Source organism: Rhinatrema bivittatum, chromosome 4 (genome assembly GCF_901001135.1).
Source record: "Rhinatrema bivittatum chromosome 4, aRhiBiv1.1, whole genome shotgun sequence".
NCBI classification, from domain to species: domain Eukaryota; kingdom Metazoa; phylum Chordata; class Amphibia; order Gymnophiona; family Rhinatrematidae; genus Rhinatrema; species Rhinatrema bivittatum.
In genome coordinates, this window is record NC_042618.1 from 470113943 (window position 1) to 470132265 (window position 18323).

An 18323-nucleotide genomic window follows, 5' to 3' on the forward strand; every position below is an offset into this window, starting at 1 on the left:
CTGCTGAAAGGTGAACTTTTTCACAGATTTTAGTTTTTTGGCAGACTGACATGTGATTGGCCACGTGTTTCCCACCAGCGCCTATTACCCTTATACTGTAAGGGGTAATAGCGCATGGAAAACGCATGGCCAACACCCCTCGAAACTATTAGCACTCATCACATGCAAATGCATGTTGATGAGTCTATTAGTTAGTCGCCTGGAATACTGAAAGTAAAATGTGTGGCCAAGTGTTCTGCTTTTCTGAGCCCCCTCCAACTTAATATCCTAGCGATATTAAGTCGGAGGAACCAAAAATTAAAAAAAAAAAAATATCTGCTTGCCAGTCTGCGGGTTAGAAAATGGAAGCTCAATTTTGCCGGCATCCGTTTTCCGAGCCTGAGGTTGTCTAGCGAGTTCGAAAACAGACGCCGGTAAAATTGAGCATCGGTTGTTGGACCCGCTGACAGCCATCCCTAACACTAATACGGAGGTGCTAGGGACACACTATTGTCCCTGGCGCCTCCTTATTAGTGCGCAGCCTCATTTAAATAGAGAATCGTGCGCCCGGGAGAGGTGCCTGGGCACGTTTCGGGAGAGGCGGAGGTGGCGCATGCACGGTCAGGGAGTACATTGTTCCCATGCAAACCGTAAGATCTGAGGAAGTGCACAGCTGACTAGGTTTTATTTTGGTGGCGTGGGATTATTTAGTGTTGTGGTTCAGAGTGTAATGACCAGCTTTGTTTTTCCTTTATACCCCCTGGTGCGGCGTAGGCCTAGTTTCTTGGATGAGTGAGTTTTCTGTACAGTTTGTCACATGGCCCTCCATGATGCTATTAGGCTAAACCCCTTCTCCTTTTACACTGTTAAGTGGACAGGACGCTCCAGGCCTTAGTCCAGCTGGGATAATGGGACTCTGAAAGGCAGCAAGTGTTTCCTTTGCTTTTGGCTTTTATCATCGTTTTTGCTGTTTCCCCTGCCACTTCTGCTTAGACCTCTGGGCTGTGGTGTGATTTAATTCACTGCTTTCTTGCTGTCTGTCATCATTCTGCTTGGAGAGGATAAACTGAAAAGGCACCTTGTCATGAAACTAGAGGGGTAGATTTTAAAAGAAGTGCGTGCGGCCTACGTGTGCGCCCACTACCCGGCGCATGCACGTGTACGCCCAGTTTCATAGCATGCGCGCGCAGGTTATAAAATCGGGGGTCGGCGCGCGCAAGGGGGTGCACAATTATGCACCTTGCGCGCGCTACCTTCCCCTCCCCCCCCCCAAGCCCTACTCTAACTCCCACCCTGTTCTTTGTCTTACCTTTTGCGCCTGCCTCTGGGCAGGCTGCCAGCACGCGATCCTCCCACACAGCGGCAATGGCCGCTCTGTCGGAGGCCTCCAGCTCCGCCTCCGAACTGCCCCTTTTGTAAAGCCCCGGGACTTTACGCGCGTCGCCGGGCCTTCTTAAAATAGGCCCGGCGCGCGTAACCCTTTAAAAATCCGGCCCATAGTGTCTAGAGTCAAACATTCCCAAATATTGTGAAATTCTTTTTTTAATCTTTGATGGTCGGGAGCAAGGCTTCAGTCTAATGCCTATAAAAAGTAATATCCTGCGAGTGAGCACAGAGGTAACGGAGGTAAAGCCAGAGATCAAGGTGACGCAAATGGGCAGATGAGTTGGGGCCCCGGTGGCTCTGTCTGTCGCCAGCGAACACATGCGGAGGAAGTGGCGGGGCCTCATAGACCTAGAGCGAAGCTTCTGTGGCAGTGCCCGTTTGATGTTTGCTATGAACAACTTGAAAATGGAAACCCTTTGATTAAAATGGGAAATGAAAAGGAGGCTACGAGAAAGAAAGCAAAAATTTTGTAACTGCCTGACCACAAAAGAGAAGAACTTGCTTCCAGTGTAAAATGAGTTCCCACCTTGAGCACAGAACTTCAGATGGCAGTGTTGCCTGTAAAATGAAGGGCTTCCTCGATTTAGAGTTTCTACAGTGGTGCGGTCAGGTAATGAGCCTAAAAGTGAACTTATTTAAGGAAGTGGATTCCAGTACATCATGAGATGGGATAGTTTCTCCGTAATGAGGGAAACATGAGAGAGAGAGCCCCAAACTATTTTTCAGAACCGAATGTTGCTGGGATGCTGCACAGGTCCTGCTGTTTGGAAGAGAGGGGCACTTAGAAGAGCCACGTTTCACGATCTGTTTGTGAAGTGTAATGCTTAGGATAGAAAGTGAAACCCATTACCAGAGGGAAAGGTCACTGGATCAGACAGGATAAGTTAATGGACACATCTTGTTACCTATTTTTCATCTATTGCACAGTCTAAATCCCAGATCTGTTGTGACAGTCAGGCCGGGAGACCTTTTAAAAGCATGCCTGTGGATTTTGTTGTTGATTTGCAGGTTGTATGCCTGTCTGCTTCTTGCTGATAGAGGGCCACAGACTGCAGTCAGGGGGCCAGTACAGGACCAGTCAGCCCCACAGCATTCTGGTGCATATGGAGACGTCTCCCCTGGTACTCCCGGTCCAATTAGGTCCCAACGTCCCCTTTTCAGTGCCACACTGCCAGTGAAGTGAAAAGCAGGAGAGGGGCCCATTAACAGAAGCCGTCACTGACTGAAGTAGGTGCAGATGACCCATCCAGCCTGCACGTCTTTTCATCTTTCCTGTATTAATAAAGAGCCGCAAGGCAATCCCGTAAACCTGTTATATATCTGGAGCTGCTAGTTGTTCCTTGCTTGTCTTGGAGGTTTGGCTGTACTTGTCCTATGAAGGGAATCCTGGCTTTGGGGTTTCACACCCCTAGCAGGCAGTGTCAGAAATCTCCCCACGTAGCATCTTACTTATTACCCCATCCTTATGTACAGTCTTATGGATGATTTGCTCTTTATTTGGTGTAGTGGGAGGAGTTCAAGAAAAAAGAATTAACCTACAATGTAAAGCAAATGCACAGTGACTCCCCCCGTTTTGAAGGACCCGTAGTGTTCAAACATTTGGTTTTAGATTGTGAATTGTCAGCCTTCAAAATTCCCCAGTATACAGTGCTGTCAGATGTGGTTGTAAACTTCCTGGGGGGCCATTTCCTTCCCATGTGCCTCTCCCCTTGCCACCTCCAGAATGCACTTTTATTTTATCTGACTATTCCTGCCCCTTTCAAAACTTGGACCCAGAGCAGTGCAGAGTCCAGGGGTACTCGCCACCCACGGGCTTTGCAGCATTCAATGGGGAAACTTACCCTTTTGAAAATTACCCTCTTAGGTTCTGATTTTCAACGCCATTTATGCAGAGGGAGGGTCATTTTATAGCAGTCCACGTAGGGCTGAAGTCCGCATGTAGATGATAAACCCGCAGACTTCAGCCCAGATTTGAAAATTAGTGGGTGTAGGTGGAATCCAGCATGGCGTACGCGTGTACGTCTGCTTGGGAGCAGCCGTAAATGTGTGAACCTACGTTGGGCGCATCCTTTCAAAAACCGAAAGCATGCTCAGAAATGGGTTTCCTGCCCCAACTCCACCCCTCCAGGAACCCTTTCTACTTCACGTAAAATCACTTCCGTAATTACTTTTACAGTTTTCCAAATGCCCATTTATGCTCATAGATCTGCATTGTATCCGTGGCCATGCGGAAAATCCAGCCCATGAAATACGGCTTTATGTGTGTACATGGCTTGTTTATAAAATTGCCCAAGGTTTGTGCTCGTAAACGTAAGCACGTAAGCCGATGTTGCACAAACACAAGGCGTTCCATGGATGGAGTTGGGGGTTCCCGTGCATACTTTACGTGTCTATTAACCCACAGGTGTCACTGTGTGTGGCTTAGCTTGTATTTGCTACTTTTGATCATTTTTCAAAGTTCGTATCGAGCATTGACCTACCTGCATGTTATGGCAAGGCATATAGGTTGTTTCACAATTACCCTTTTAGCATGCAATGTCTCAGCTTCCACCTGCTCTAGAATTTGGTTAGAATTTCTGGGGGCAGGTTTTTCGAAGCCACGTGGATTGTTTCAAAGTCCCTGGGGTCTTTTCCCCCCCCACGGACTTTGCACCAGTTCGCAAAAGGAATGTGCACACGTGCTTTCCTTTTTGAAAATAGGGAAAAGAGATTTGCACCTCTGTTTTCTGCAGATTCTTTTTCCCAGAAAACAAAGCGGGGCGTTTTTGAACAAACAAAACTCTCTGCATGACGGTGCCCCCCTTAATCCCACCTACGTTTCCTGCGGAGAAAAGCGTGTACGTTGATCTCCAGGCATACTTTTACCTGCATCCTGGGGGGCAGTTTCCAGAGAGCCGATTTACATGGGTAAAGCGCTTTTCACCCGAGGAAATCCCTTTAAAAATTGCCCCTTAGGGAGGTAATTTTATACCACTCTGTGGAATTTATCCATTTCAAAAACACACGTGATAAGCCATTCTTCAAAGCAGACTTGCATCCATAAGATTGCTTTGAAAATGATCTGAAATAATGGGCACAAACTAATCTGCTCTTTGCATACTAATTGATGTGCATACCTTTTGGGGGGAGGTAATTTTCAAAAGGATTTATGCGCATAGACTCCAGTTCATGCAGGTAAATTGCTTTTTGAAAATCAGCTGGAGGGTTGCGCGTGGGGCACAGTGTTATGTGTGTGCTTTTCCCTGCACGTGCAGTAGGCAGTCGGGAGGAGTGGAGCAAGCAGTTTTATGTGCATGCATTCGGCTTTTGAAAGTGCCCAGAAACGTGCAGGCAGAGAGCTGCTCCTGCTCTGCGGGCATCCTGGGCCAGTCCGGCATTTTCACAGCAGACTTATCTGCACAGTTCTGCTCAGAAACGTGAGGCCTGTGTGGGCTGCTGAAAATTACCCTCTGTAAAATCAGGAGGACCGATGCAATATCGGCGTGCGGGAAAACAGGCGCTCAGGATTGAGCACCTACTCTCCTAACGCGCGCCAATCCACCTCTCCGGGGCGCCTGATGCAATGCTTAAATGGGCTGCCACAGTAAGAAGGAGGCACTAGGGGAAATTTGTGCCCCTAGCGCCTCTTCGGCAGCTGGCGCCGAGGAGCGGCGGCTGTCAGCGGGTTAGGAAAACGGCACTCAGTTTTACGGGCGTCCCTTTTCCGGACCTGTGCACAGCCACGGGTTAGGGAAATGGATGCTCGTTAATTGGGCGTCCCTTTTCCTAGCCTGACGACTGGCACACTTTCTTTTTTTTTTGCATCCAGGGGAAACAGCTAATAGCCTCATCAACATGAATTTAGCTACGTGCTCGTTTTGCATCGGGAGTTATGGACGTGTGTTGAGCCGTGTGCTGCATCGGCCTGAAAGTGTGTGTAAATCCCAACTCTGTTCCAGAATACCTTTCTCATTTTTTTGTGTGCACAGAATATTAGTCACTTAAAAGTATGAGCACAACCCAAACCCTGGGCAGTTTTATATAAGCCGTTTACACGTAAGCCTGTGTGTGGCTGGGGGAGGGGGATTTTGCAGAAGGATTTACTTGCCTGAAATAGCTTTTGAAAATTGCCAGTGTCGTGTGGGACACAATATGCTGTCAGATTTATTTTCTAGGTCCTAGGAGTTATCTCAGTTGCGATTGAAAACTTTCTTTCATTATACAGCATTTTTCAGTTTAAATCTCTCTGTATTCCCCCTTATAGGGTTCTCAAAACATCAAGTGGTTTGCTGAGGTTTGTTACATCAGAGTACATTTATGTGCCAAAGCACTAAACTTGCTGGGTTTGATTCATCCAAATTCCTAATTTAATACCATTTCCACCAGAAGGAAATTTGCGGAGCTCTACGACTAAAACATATTAAAATCCTTTGATTAAAAAATGGCTCGTCCCATGAGGAATGGAATAAAGGCTCTCTAGGTTGGTTTGTACACCAGGCCCTGCTTGGAATTGTGCAATAAATTCATCTTTATTACAGCCTCACGTGCCCTCTCCCAGTATATGGTGTCCCTCTTCCGACATCACCACCACCTCAAGCTGGAGGTAGAAAACCATTTGAGCAGGCTCTGACTTGGTATCGGTGTGAACTAAGGACGTGCAGCGAGGAGTGCCCGAGGCAACAGCGCTGGGGGGAGAGCGACTGGCCCGAGGGAGGAGGGAATCTCAGCCCATCCAACAGGCCCCCACGCCTCCCTGCATGGAAAGAAGGTTGTGCATTCACTAGGGCAGCACCAGGCAGGAAGCCTGCAGCGTGAGCTACAAAGCAAAAGCGGCTTTCTAGGAGGTGACGGGTTCGGCACTATCGTTAGCAGAGGAGTACAGGAACAGCGTTAACTGCCACTGCAAGAGGGGCTACAGAAACCCAAGGAGAGAACATTTACATCCCATCGCACACCTTTTCTTTCTTTATTAACATTTTGTAATCGCTTAACACAAATGGCCTAAGCGATGTACGAACAGGAAATAAAACATTCATCATAAAAAAACATAGAAAAGACATAAAAGGACCTAATAGGATCTCGCGCAGCCGCATAATGTAAGAGGGGTCAGTACGGAGGTTCTTAATAAAATGCTTGTTTTAGTTAAAAAAAAAAAAACCAACCTTTCAAAAGAAGTCTCAGCTTTTTAACGCAGTGCAGCATTGGGGAGCCATGTCCGGAGGATCACCAGCACACGTTTATCGGGCTCGTGATTTCGTTTTAAAGAAAATACATTTTGTTCAGGTTTATGTCCAACATCCATTCCCCTCCCGGCAACTAAACGCACCAGCAAAGTGTAAAGATAGAGAAAAAAAAAAAAGCTCTCCCCTCCCCCAGCACATTTTGTTCACAACCCCCTGCCAGCTGTAAAGAAAAAAGAAAGCTCCCCCCCACTGAGGCTTGCTCCCACCCCCACTCCCAACTAAATGCACTGGCAAAGTATTTATTTATTTTAAGCATTTTATATACCGGGATACGTTGGGAACATCATCTCAGTTTACAGGTAACTAAAAGTAGCAAGAAGCTTCACAGGGAACAATTAATATAGCATATAAACTAGACACCCATATACAAAAGGTGTCAACATTAAACAAGGTAACGGGGAGGGTAACAGCGGGGGGGAAATATATACAAGTAAGTACAAGCAATTTACAAGACATTTACAGGGGGAGAGAGGAGAAGTATAAAAAGTGCCCTGCCCAGCATGGGGTGAAGATGTCGCTCCTGCCTGAGATCAGCTAGCGCCATGCTGACCCCAGCGAGGGGAGTGAGGGTCTGGGGGTAGGCAATGGCCATTAGCCCCAGGAGGCTTGAAGGGGCAGGGCCTGGACCCACCGTTTTTCTTTCCATTTTGTTTATTTAGCTTTGAATAAACAAAATTGAACATGAAATGAGAGAAGTTTCCGTGCACACACCTGGCATTCATACAGGGGGCTGTACTTAATATAGAGCAGAGGCTCCCAAACCTGCCCTGGTTGTCAGGATATCCATAACGAAGATGCCTGAAACAGGTCAAATAAAGTTACAAATAAAATGCGCGTGCTATGGAGGCAGTGCATGTTCATTTATCTCGTGCATATTCATTGTGGATATCGGCTCTTAAATCTCTCCTCCTCCTCCTCCTCTTTCAGTCATACTATAACTAATCTGCAGTTTAAGAGGGTGCTCTGGTCAGGTCATTCACTGATCAGCTTTTCCATTGCCCCTCCGGTTTGATTAGAAATCAGCACAGGCTTATTTCAGAAATAGGAGGATAACCTCACTAACCTGGCTGTAGGCGTGGAAACAATGCTCCTTGGTATTCCATGCTTTACAGGTCCCAATGCCATAAGCACCCTAATGCCAACAATCTCACGGACTATAAGATGCAATTAAGGCTTTAATGACGCCAAAAAAAATCATATTTCCGGAGGTGCATTTTATCTTCTGGGAATAATCCTCGTGATTGCCAGTCGCCAGGCCTCTTTGTAATTCTCATCTTACCAATTTACCTGATGCTTTTGTGACTCTTTTCACATCTAAAGTTGACAATTTGCCATCCCCTATAATACTGCTCAGCCAATTCACACTGTTCATACCACAGAGACGAAACGGATCCAATTAGCTTTTCTCCCCTAGTCTGAGATTTTGGTCACAATAAACAAAATGAAGCACCTCTTCTTCTCCATTGAATGTCCTTGCTGAAGGTTATTTATGAAGACCTTGTGGAATTCATTTCAAGGATAGTTGATCTGTCCCTGTCCACTGGGGAATTGCCACATTCATTGAAAAGAGCCTCAGTTCATCCCATTAAAAAAAAAAAAAAAAAGCCCTTTTGTCCCTCACATTTCTGTCCAAACTTATAGAGAATGCTGTGTTGATTTTTGTGATGACGACTTGGTTTTTGTTCAGTTTCACTTTGCTTTCAAAAGCACTATAGCACCAAAACTTTATTACTTTCCAGTTTTGACACAGTTTGCCATGGGTATATGCAAATCTTACTTGACACTAAATCATGGCATCTTATCCTGCTTTGCACTGTACTAGCCTGGTCTAGGCCCTACTTAGGGGACTGTGCATGGCCGGTCAGAGCAGCTGCTGAAACATCGCAAAAGGCGTCCCGCGGGGTTCTGCATTCTTGGCAGCTCGGTTTAATTTGCTGCTGTGCCGACTCCTCGGCGAGCTAGCTGTCTTTTTCAAACTCTATGTAGATGACATTTGGGGCGGGGGGGGGTTTCCCATTAAAATCTACATGGTCCTCTACATTTCAATTTGCATCAGTTAGTATGACTGCATCTTAAAAAAAAATTGAAATAATTGTACTAAGCTGTTTTCCATCTCTATTTTCCCATCCATTTTAAGTTTTGAAGGTCCTATTTCTATTTCACAGGGGTGATGTTAGATTCTGTATTATCTATGCGTTCCTGCATAAAATCAGTGGTTCCAACTTCGTTTGCAAAACTGAGGCTCTTGCGGCATCTTAAGCCCGTTCCGTGTTGCACTCCTTGCTACTCACCGGCTTAGACTAATGTAACTCCTCTCTATTTAGGTCTTCCGTCCAGCCCTTTAAGATCGCTCCAAATTGTTCAGAATATTGCTGCATGAGTGTTAACTGGTGGTTTTGTCAGGGACCACATCAGCCCAATTTTAAAATCGCTCCACTGGCTTCCCGTTCACTCTCGTGTATTCAGTATAAGGTGGCAATCATCATGCACAACCTAATAAACAATTATCTCTCTCTTGCCTCTAGTCAAGGATTATTAAATGCTCCATCTCTGCGGGATGCAGGCCTAGAATGAGACACGTGAGGAAGCCCTATCCTATGGAATTCCTTGCCTATGTGTGTGTAATATAAAGGAAGCAAAGGCATTTATGAAGGCGCTAAAATCTTTTTATTTAAGGGAGCCTTTGCACCAGCTGAATAGAGGAGTTACCATCTTGGTAAGGTGCAGTCGCATGATTCTTTTATTGTTCGGGCCTTGATGAGCAGTTATTAAAATATGAGTGTGTGAGGTGAGAAACGGAGAATTACTGTCAATGTAAGAAACGAGGCTCACGATAGGATAAGATTAGATCAAATGTAATGCCATGATATTTGGTGGGGATAAGCAGCACTGGCCCTTACAAACTGGCTTTACCTTGGGAAATGTCACACTGCTTAAAACTGGGGAAGGTTGCTAACATGTTTGAGGTGCTGTGTATTACGAGTAAAAGAAGAGGCGTTCTTTCAGCCAGCTTGTGTAAAACAAAGTTTGAAAACAGCAAAATCCCTCCCATGGAAAGAAGGCTGTGTTTGGCTGTCAGCTGGGAGGGCTGCCAGAGCTGAATAAGAGACAGGTGCGTGAGGGTAAACGGGTGGTACCTCCTCGTCTTGCACAATCCAAATAGCTATGTTCTGGGCACCAAACACCTTTTTTCTTGTTTTGCTTAATGTGTCCTAAATTTCTCCTTTTATGACTGTTACTATTCAGAATTTTTCCCTTAATCATCCTCCAGAAGCCAAAAAGAATTTGGATGAATCGAACGCTCTGCAAAGGAAAAATGGCAATGAGGTTGCACTGTGTGATTTCTGTCCTCTTCCCTCAGCTGTGGCTTTGCATGCCTGCTTATGTTGACACCCATGCAATGCGTCCTCTTCGTGCTTTGAATCTGTAGCCTTGTCTGGCATGTGTAATGCTATTGTGGTTGGCACTGGCTTGCATAAGCAGTTTCATGACCCACATACTAGGCTAGTTTGCAAAGAATAATCTGAAATGAGCAAACTCTTTACATGCAGGTGAAAGAACTTCGGGAGAAAGCCGAAGCTTACAGGCGACGGGCACAGGGAACGCACTTTTCCCGGGACCACCTGAACCAGTTGCTCTCTAATAATAACAGACTGTGGGATGTGTCTTCCAACTCCAGCTTAGACGATGCTCTCAGCAACAATATCAAGGCTCTGGATCTGGCTGGGTAATGCTGTCTCATTATAGGCGTGGAAACGATGTGTCAGGAGAGTGGAAAACTTTCTTATTACAGTGTCAAATGGTATATTTCATGCAAGCTTGGAAAGATGTGCTCGCACTGCAGCTCTGAGCCACGTTGGAAGGTACAAAATTGAAATGTTCTAAGACAAAAGTAAAACGTCTTCCACACTCCTCCTCTAGCTGGATGTAAGGAGCGTTTTATCTCAGGAGTTGTGGAAGCTCTATTCGTTGGGAGGTACTGAGATCTCTCTTGCTGTTTGTATCTTTTCACTGAATTTTTACAGGCTGTATTAATTGAGGAATTAGTGTTTTTTTTTACCTCTGCTCCTTGCCCTGAATTCCGATGGAAATATGCAGTGCAAGTTTAGCTTTTGTAACTAAAAACTATTTAACACTTATTTAGCTGTATGATTAACCTACAGAGCAGACTGCTAATATATTTTGCTAATTCAGAATACAGCTTTCAGAAAAATATTGCTTATTGATAGAATGAATTATTTTTGAGATGCCTCAAGTGTCACATGTATGATTTTTTACCCACCGGTGAGAGATCGTATGTGTGGGTGCACCTGGTGAAAAGAGCTCCTGGCTCTCAGAACGAGTCCGATCTCTGGAGGCTAGAGTGGCAGACCTGGAGGAGCTGAGGCAGACAGAGAGGTACATTGATGAGACCTTCGGGGACATAGTTACCAAATCCAGTCTGACAGCCTTGGTGCTGCCTTGGATCAGAAAGGTCTCCCGGTTGGAGAGCATCACCCTGGTGTAGCAGAAAGTGATCCTGTAGCAAGGACCTGCTCTCCAGGTGATGCTTTATCCTCTCGCACTGAGGACTAGTCTCCCAGGGCTACTGCCCAGGAGGGAAAGGTTAGATCGGCCATCATAGTTGGTGATTCAGTTATTAGAAATGTAGATAGCTGTGGGGCTGGTGGACGTGAGGACCGCCTGGTAATTTGGCTGCCTGGTATGAAGGTGGCAGACCTCACACGTCACCTAGATAGGATTATAGATAGTGCTCGGGAGGAGCCGGCTGTCGTGGTACATGTGGGCACCAACAGCATAGGAAAATGTGGGAGGGAGGTTCCAGAAGCCAAATTTAGGATTTTAGGTAGAAAGCTGAAATCCAGAACCTCCAGGGTGGCATTCTCTGAAATGCTCCCTGTTGCACGTGCAGAGCTCCAGAGTTTCAATGTGTGGATGAGACGATGGTGCAGGGAAGAGGGATTCAGTTTTATTAGGAACTGGGGAAACGTTTGGGGAAAAAGGAGACTTTTCCAAAAGGATGGGCTCCACCTTAACCAGAGTATAACCAAGCTATTGGCACTAACTTTCAAAAAGGAGATAGAACAACTTTTAAACTTGAACAAGGGGGAAAGCTGACAGTCACTCAGGAGATCATGGTTTGTAGGAATGTATCTTTGAAAGATACTAATGAAATAGGAGAGTTAGGACATCCCAACAGGAGGACCTTGTGAGATTGGAAGATTGGGCGCCCATATGGCAGATGAAATTTAATGTGGACAAGTGCAAGGTGATGCATATAGGGAAAAATAACCCATGCTGTAGTTACATGAGATTAGGTTCCATGTTAGGAGCTACCAACCAGGAAAAAGATATAGGTGTCATAGTAGATAATACATTGAAATCATCTGCTCGGTGTGCTGCGGCAGTCAAAAAATCAATGTTAGGAATTATTAGGAAGGGAATAGTGAACAAAATGGAAAATGTCATAATGCCTCTGTATCGCTCCATGGTGAGACCGCACCTTGAATATTGTGTACAATTCTGGTCGCCGCATCTCAAAAAAGATATAGTTGCACTGGAGAAGGTTCAGAGAAGGGAGACCAAAATGATAAAGGGGATGGAACAGCTCCCCTATGAGGAAAGGCGAAAGAGGTTAGGGCTGTTCAGCTTGGAGAAGAGATGGCTGAGGGGGGATATGATAGAGGTCTTTAAGATCATAAGAGGACTTGAACGAGTAGATGTGAATCGGTTATTTACTCTTTCGGATAATAGAAGGACTAGGGGGCAATCCATGAAGTTAGCATGGGGCACATTTAAAACTAATCGGAGAAAATTCTTTTTCACTCAACGCACAATTAAACTATGGAATTTGTTGCCAGAGGATGTGGTTAGTGCAGTTAGTGTAGCTGGGTTTAAAAAAGGTTTGGATAAGTTCTTGGAGGAGAAGTCCATTAACTGCTATTAATTAAGTTGACTTAGATAATAACCACCGCTATTACTAGCAACAGTAACATGGAATAGACTTAGTTTTTGGGTACTTGCCAGGTTCTTGTAGCCTGGATTGGCCACTGTTGGAAACAGGATGCTGGGCTTGATGGACCCTTGGTCTGATCCAGTATGGCGAGTTCTTAGTTTAAGATGGGATCATTCCTAAGCACAATAGAGGAAGGTAAGAAAACAGTAAGGGGATAATTTCAAAAGGATTTACATGCCAAAAATTGGGTTTTATACATGTAGATGCGCTTTACCAGTGTAAGTGGGTTTTTACAAATTGCTACAACATATGCCGTTGTTTGATCAATGGGCTTTACATGCATAAGTGCACTTAGGGAAGGTAACTTTCATACAGGTGTGCAGACATGCATATACACGTGTGTGGTTGCATGCCCAGAGACACAGCCATTTCATAACATGCATGCACACGTGTTCATGTTATAGAATAGCCTAGGTGAGTGTATATGTGCACCTAATTTTAAGTTTGAGTGCACCTGACAGCATAAGTCGGCTTGCAGATGTGCATCTGAGGATATATATATTTTTTTTTAACTTATGTTTATTGCAGATTGAACAACAAAAGATATGCAATACAACTGTGCCATTTACAAGAGTGCAGAGATAGAGCATCATACAATTATGTCCTCTTATATTGCATACCTTGAACCACTCTAAGAACATATAGTTTACTTATTTCCAGTTTGACTTTATCTTATCCCTCTCCCCCCCCCCCCCCCCGATTTTTAGACCATCAAACACTCTTTGCCTCTCATATTCCGATTTTTAAGGGTGCGTGTCCAGGAGATGACCAGTTTCACCAGTTCATCCACCAGTTTAAGAATAAGTTGCCATACTGGATCAGACCGAGGGTCCATTAAGCCCAGCATCTTTTTTCCAGCAGTGGCCAATCCAGGTTACAAGTACCTGGAAAAGACCCAAACATTAAATAGATCTCATACTACTAATCCCAATAATAGCAGTGGCTAGTCCCTAAATCAGCTTGATTAATAGCAGTTTATGAACGTCTCCTCTAGGAACATATCCAAACTTTTTTTTAAATCCAGCTAAACTAAATGCCCTAACCACATTCTCCGGCAGGGAATTCTAGAGCTTATTTGGGCATTGAGTGAAAAAGAATTTTCTGATTTGTTTTAAATGTGCTACTTGCTAACTTCATGGTGTGACCCTAGTCCTTCTATTATCTGAAAGAGTAAATAACTCATTCACATTTACCTGTTCTAGTCCACTCATGATTTTATAGACCTCTATCATATCCCCCCTCAGCCATCTGTTTTCCAAGCTGAACAGCCCTAACTCCTTTTGCCTTTCCTCATAGGGAAGCAGTTCCATCCCCTTTATCATTTTGGTCGCCCTTTTCTGTACCGTCTCTAGTGCAACTATTTTTTTTTTTTTGAGATGCGGCAACCAGAATTGCATACAGTACTGTAGGTACGGTCTCACCATGGAGCGATACAGAGGTATTATGACAACCTCTGTTTTATTAACCATTCCCTTCCTAATAATTCCTAACATTCTGTTTGCTTTTTTGACTGCTGCAGCACACTGAGCCGATGATTGCAATGTATTATCCACTATGATGCCTAGATCTTTTTCCTAGGTGGTAGCTCCTAATATGAAACCTAATATTGTGTAACCACAGCAAGGGTTATTTTTCTCTATATGCATTACCTTGCACTAGTTCACATTAAATTTCATTCCCTGTACGTATCCGGATCAGTCCAGACTCCTGGGTTTTGCCCGCCCCCCCCCCCTAGCAGATGGAGACAGAGAAGTTTTCAAAAAAAACTCCACCTTATATAGGATGGTGCCATCTACAGTCCGGCAGTATTTCTCTGTCTCCAGCAGATGGTGGAGGTGCAAGGCCTACAGTCTTTGCTGATTGCTCATTGGAGTGAGTTAGAGTAGTGAGTTCTGTGAATTTTAGAGTTTTCAGTTTGTAAAACTTTTTTACTTTGATTTAAAAAAAAAAAAAAAAGGGAGCGGTTTCTGTCCTGAGCCACTTATGGATTCCCCCCTCCATAGAAGTCAATGGGGGGAAACGGAAATAATTTATGTACAGTGCAAAAAATACAATGAGAAGATTTATTCTGCTCAGGATTTTCTGTTTCTGCCAATGATTGTATGATAAACTAATGTTGAAATGTATAATGCTGGCATGAAAAACCCAGTTATACAACCTTAGAACTAGAGCTTATTTTGTCTTTTTCCATTAAAATTTTTATTCCGTTCCAAAGCAGCAATGGTCATTATAAATATAAGAGCTAGAACGTATTTTTATGGGCTGATTGGCAATGGAGATAGTTTTACTGAAGAGAGAAGACCTTGATGCGTAATTGTTTGGTTGTTAAATATGCAGGGTTCATGAGACACGCCCCTTTCCCAGCACCCAGAATTTGGCCCAGCGGGATGTCGCATTGTCAAGAGAAAGAAAAGGCTCTTTAGAAGACATTCAACAAGCCAACACGGAGAGACTGGGGGTCTCTGATGCCCCCACACTTCCCGTAAATAGAAGACTGGCTTGGAGCGAAGGGGACAGTCCAGCAGTGAAAGCAACTCCAGCAGCAGTAAACGAAGTAAAGGATGAGAATGACCACATGGAGGAGGAGATAGAGAGATTGGAATTAAATGATAATGAAAGAGAAAAGGAAGGGTAAGGTTCACTTTGCCGGTTTTGTTTTTTTTACCCTCCAAATGGATCTAGCCATGTAACTATCATGTTAGCTGGTGAGATCCCCTGGGGTGAAAATTGCAGCCTGTGGTGCAGCTGAAAATACGCATGTACTCTAGGCGCATTAGCAAGAGGCTGAAGGAGTAAACGCCATGTTTAAAAATGGTATTTTTAAATGTACTTGCATAGATTTGTCCTTGTTCCTCTGCCTTGCACTGGAACTTCTGTACCCCTGTGTTCAGGAAACTTTCAAAAGAGAAACTACTCGCATATTTTCTTTGAAAATTCATTTTCTTTATGAAACTTGATTTCCCTCTGCTCGTTGGTACATCAGTTGCAAATTACACACCTGCAATAGTACCTGTGTACTTTGCACCTAGCTGGCTTACTAAAAATTACCCCTGTTCGTGGCTTTAAAAAATTATTTATTTTTATCCCAAGATGACAATTTTCAGTAAGCCAGCAAGGTGCGAGTTACATGGGCATTATTGCATGTGTGTAATGTGTGTGTATGTATATGTATATACATACACACATACATCCACTGTAAAGAAATGCCACACATTAAGAGGGTCCCTCAGTACACTAATGGGTACATGCTAAAATTTGCACATATCAGAAGGTAAATAAGGGAGTGTCATATGCTAATGAGGCATTAATGTGTGCATGGTATGCTTTCCTTATGTGCTATTTACTGTGGGCTTGCTAATGCCAAATATTTAACACCTATCTCTGAACAGGTGCTTTTTCCATGAAAAGGCGCTGCAAATATTACACTGGGCCCTAGAAAACCACCACACTTTTTTTCCATTGATAAGGAGGGCTGAATTAACCATGATGTGTGGGTGATGTCATCCGCCAGGACTGAACGGAACTGTCTCCAAGCTACTAGAGGTTTGAGCCCTTCTGAGCATGTGCGAGAGTTCTCATGCAGGCAATGCCTCAGTCTCATTAGTCTGTTTTTGCCATGCTAAGAACAGTATTCAGTCTCTCCATGTACTGTTTCCTTAGTCACAAAAAAAATAAATTTCTCACTACTTTATTAAACTACAGCAGCACTTTTCAGTGCTTAAAAACCCCCCAAACCTTCTGAATGTTACTGCTGCTGGGTCTGGAACACAATCGAGCAAAATGCACAGCGTGCAGATGGATGTCCCCCCATTCTTGGAGAGCCAGGTCAGCAAAGATTGCCACCATAAAGTCCAGCAGTAAAAAACAGGTCTGCCTTACAAGAGCCACTCTTCTTCATTGTCAAAGCAGTAAATCCAGGGCTGAATCCTCTGGTAAGGACAACCCATTTAGGTAGCCAGTCAAGCATAGAGTTCACAGCAACCATGGTTGTTTGACTCAAAAAAGGGGCCAACAAAGCATCGAGACTCATCAATGCATAAGAACATAAGAAATTGCCATGCTGGGTCAAACCAAAGGTCCATCACGCCCAGCATCCTGTTTCCAACAGAGGCCAAACCAGGCCACAAGAACCTGGCAATTACCCAAACATCAAGAAGATCCCATGCTACTGATGCAATTAATAGCAGTGGCTATTCCCTAAGTAAACTTGATTAATAGCAGTTAATGGACTTCTCCTCCAAGAACTTAACCAAACCTTTTTTAAACCCAGCTACACTAACTGCACTAACCACATCCTCTGGCAACAAATTCCAGAGCTTAATTGTGCGTTGAGTGAGAGAGAATTTTCTCCGATTAGTCTTAAATGTGCTACTTGCTAACTTCATGGAGTGCCCCCTAGTCCTATTATCCGAAAGTGTAAATAACCGATTCACATCTACTCGTTCAAGACCTCTATCATATTCCCCCTCAGTCGTCTCCTCTCCAAACTGAACAGCCCTGCCTTTCCTCATAGGGCAGCTGTTCTATGCCACTTATCATTTGGTCGCCCTTCTCTGCACTTTCTCCAGTGCAGCTATATCCTTTGAGATGCAGGGACCAGAATTGTACACCATTTCAAGGTGCGGTCTCTCCATGGAGCAATACTGAGGCATTGACATTTTCCGTTTTATTAACCATTCCCTTCCTAATAATTCCTAACATTTCATGCAGCCAGCACCAGTATCAACTAAGAAGCAAAAGGCGTTGACACCACATTGAGAAAAGATACGAATGCACCGATGCCATTGAAGATTTCAATAACATGAATTGCTAAACGTCAATAATTCAAAAAGTGAAGAAAAACCTTTAAATTGTGATTAGGACCTTCATACCACCCATTTGGTTGTCATGATGTAGTTTCAAGTGACGAAACCTCTAGGGTCTTATATAATCATTGGTCCTGTTTTCTTCTTGCAATAATTTTCTCTGTCAATGTGAATATAAAGAAAATTTTTTTACCTCCACTTTTTTTAAAGAACATTTTTTTACTTCCCCCTTTTTTAAAGAATGTAGTCTCGCCAAGCCCGACAATATCATGTTTCGCTGGAGCTGCTTCAGGGGCGTCTTGTGTAATAAACGCTTTCAAAATTCTAGACCTAATAATATGAATGATGGCACTGGACCACAGGGGCATTTTTTAAACCTGGTGGGGGTCCCCTTCTTTTTATTCAACATATTCAAGAAGGTTCTCCTCCTGGAAAGTCATCTCACTTCTTTTTCTTTTTTCATTTTTGCATTGAAAAGTGCTGTCGAGGGGCTGCCGAGGCAGTGAGGCAACAGGAAGAAAGCCGAAACAGTCACAAAAATATATAAAAGAGAGCAGAGATCAAGTTTACATCCTTGCTTCAGCTTGGACAAAAAATGATGAGGCGGCTTATGAGGCAACTCCCGCACATGCTTAGTAGAGCTCAAAGCTGTACTAGCTTGGAGAGACAAGTCCATTTGGTGCTACAGATGTTACCTATATGTAAGGGCCAGTTTAGCCTGCTGTCTACGGAAACACCATTTTCAGTAAGCAAACATGTTACATTTTAGTGGGCCTGGTGCCAACATATTCAGTCTGAAATGAAAGGATTGGTTATTAGGTGGGCTCACCCCCCCGCCATGTCATCCACCTGAGCAATTACTCCCCTCTCCTGATCCCTTCCTTCTTCAGAAGCCCAGGGGTTAAGAGTATAACT

The 18323-nt window shown here is 44.2% G+C and overlaps 1 protein-coding gene across 1 annotated transcript in view; it reads left to right on the top strand.

The window, feature by feature from the left end:
• Nucleotides 1–18323, top strand: part of MDM1 (Mdm1 nuclear protein) — a 58437-nt gene that overhangs the window by 16529 nt on the left and 23585 nt on the right. Inside the window, exons 8-10 of the mRNA XM_029597535.1 lie at nt 5609–5638; nt 10139–10314; nt 14941–15234. Of these exons, the coding sequence (XP_029453395.1) occupies nt 5609–5638; nt 10139–10314; nt 14941–15234 (500 nt within the window). The remainder of the gene's footprint in view (nt 1–5608; nt 5639–10138; nt 10315–14940; nt 15235–18323) is intronic.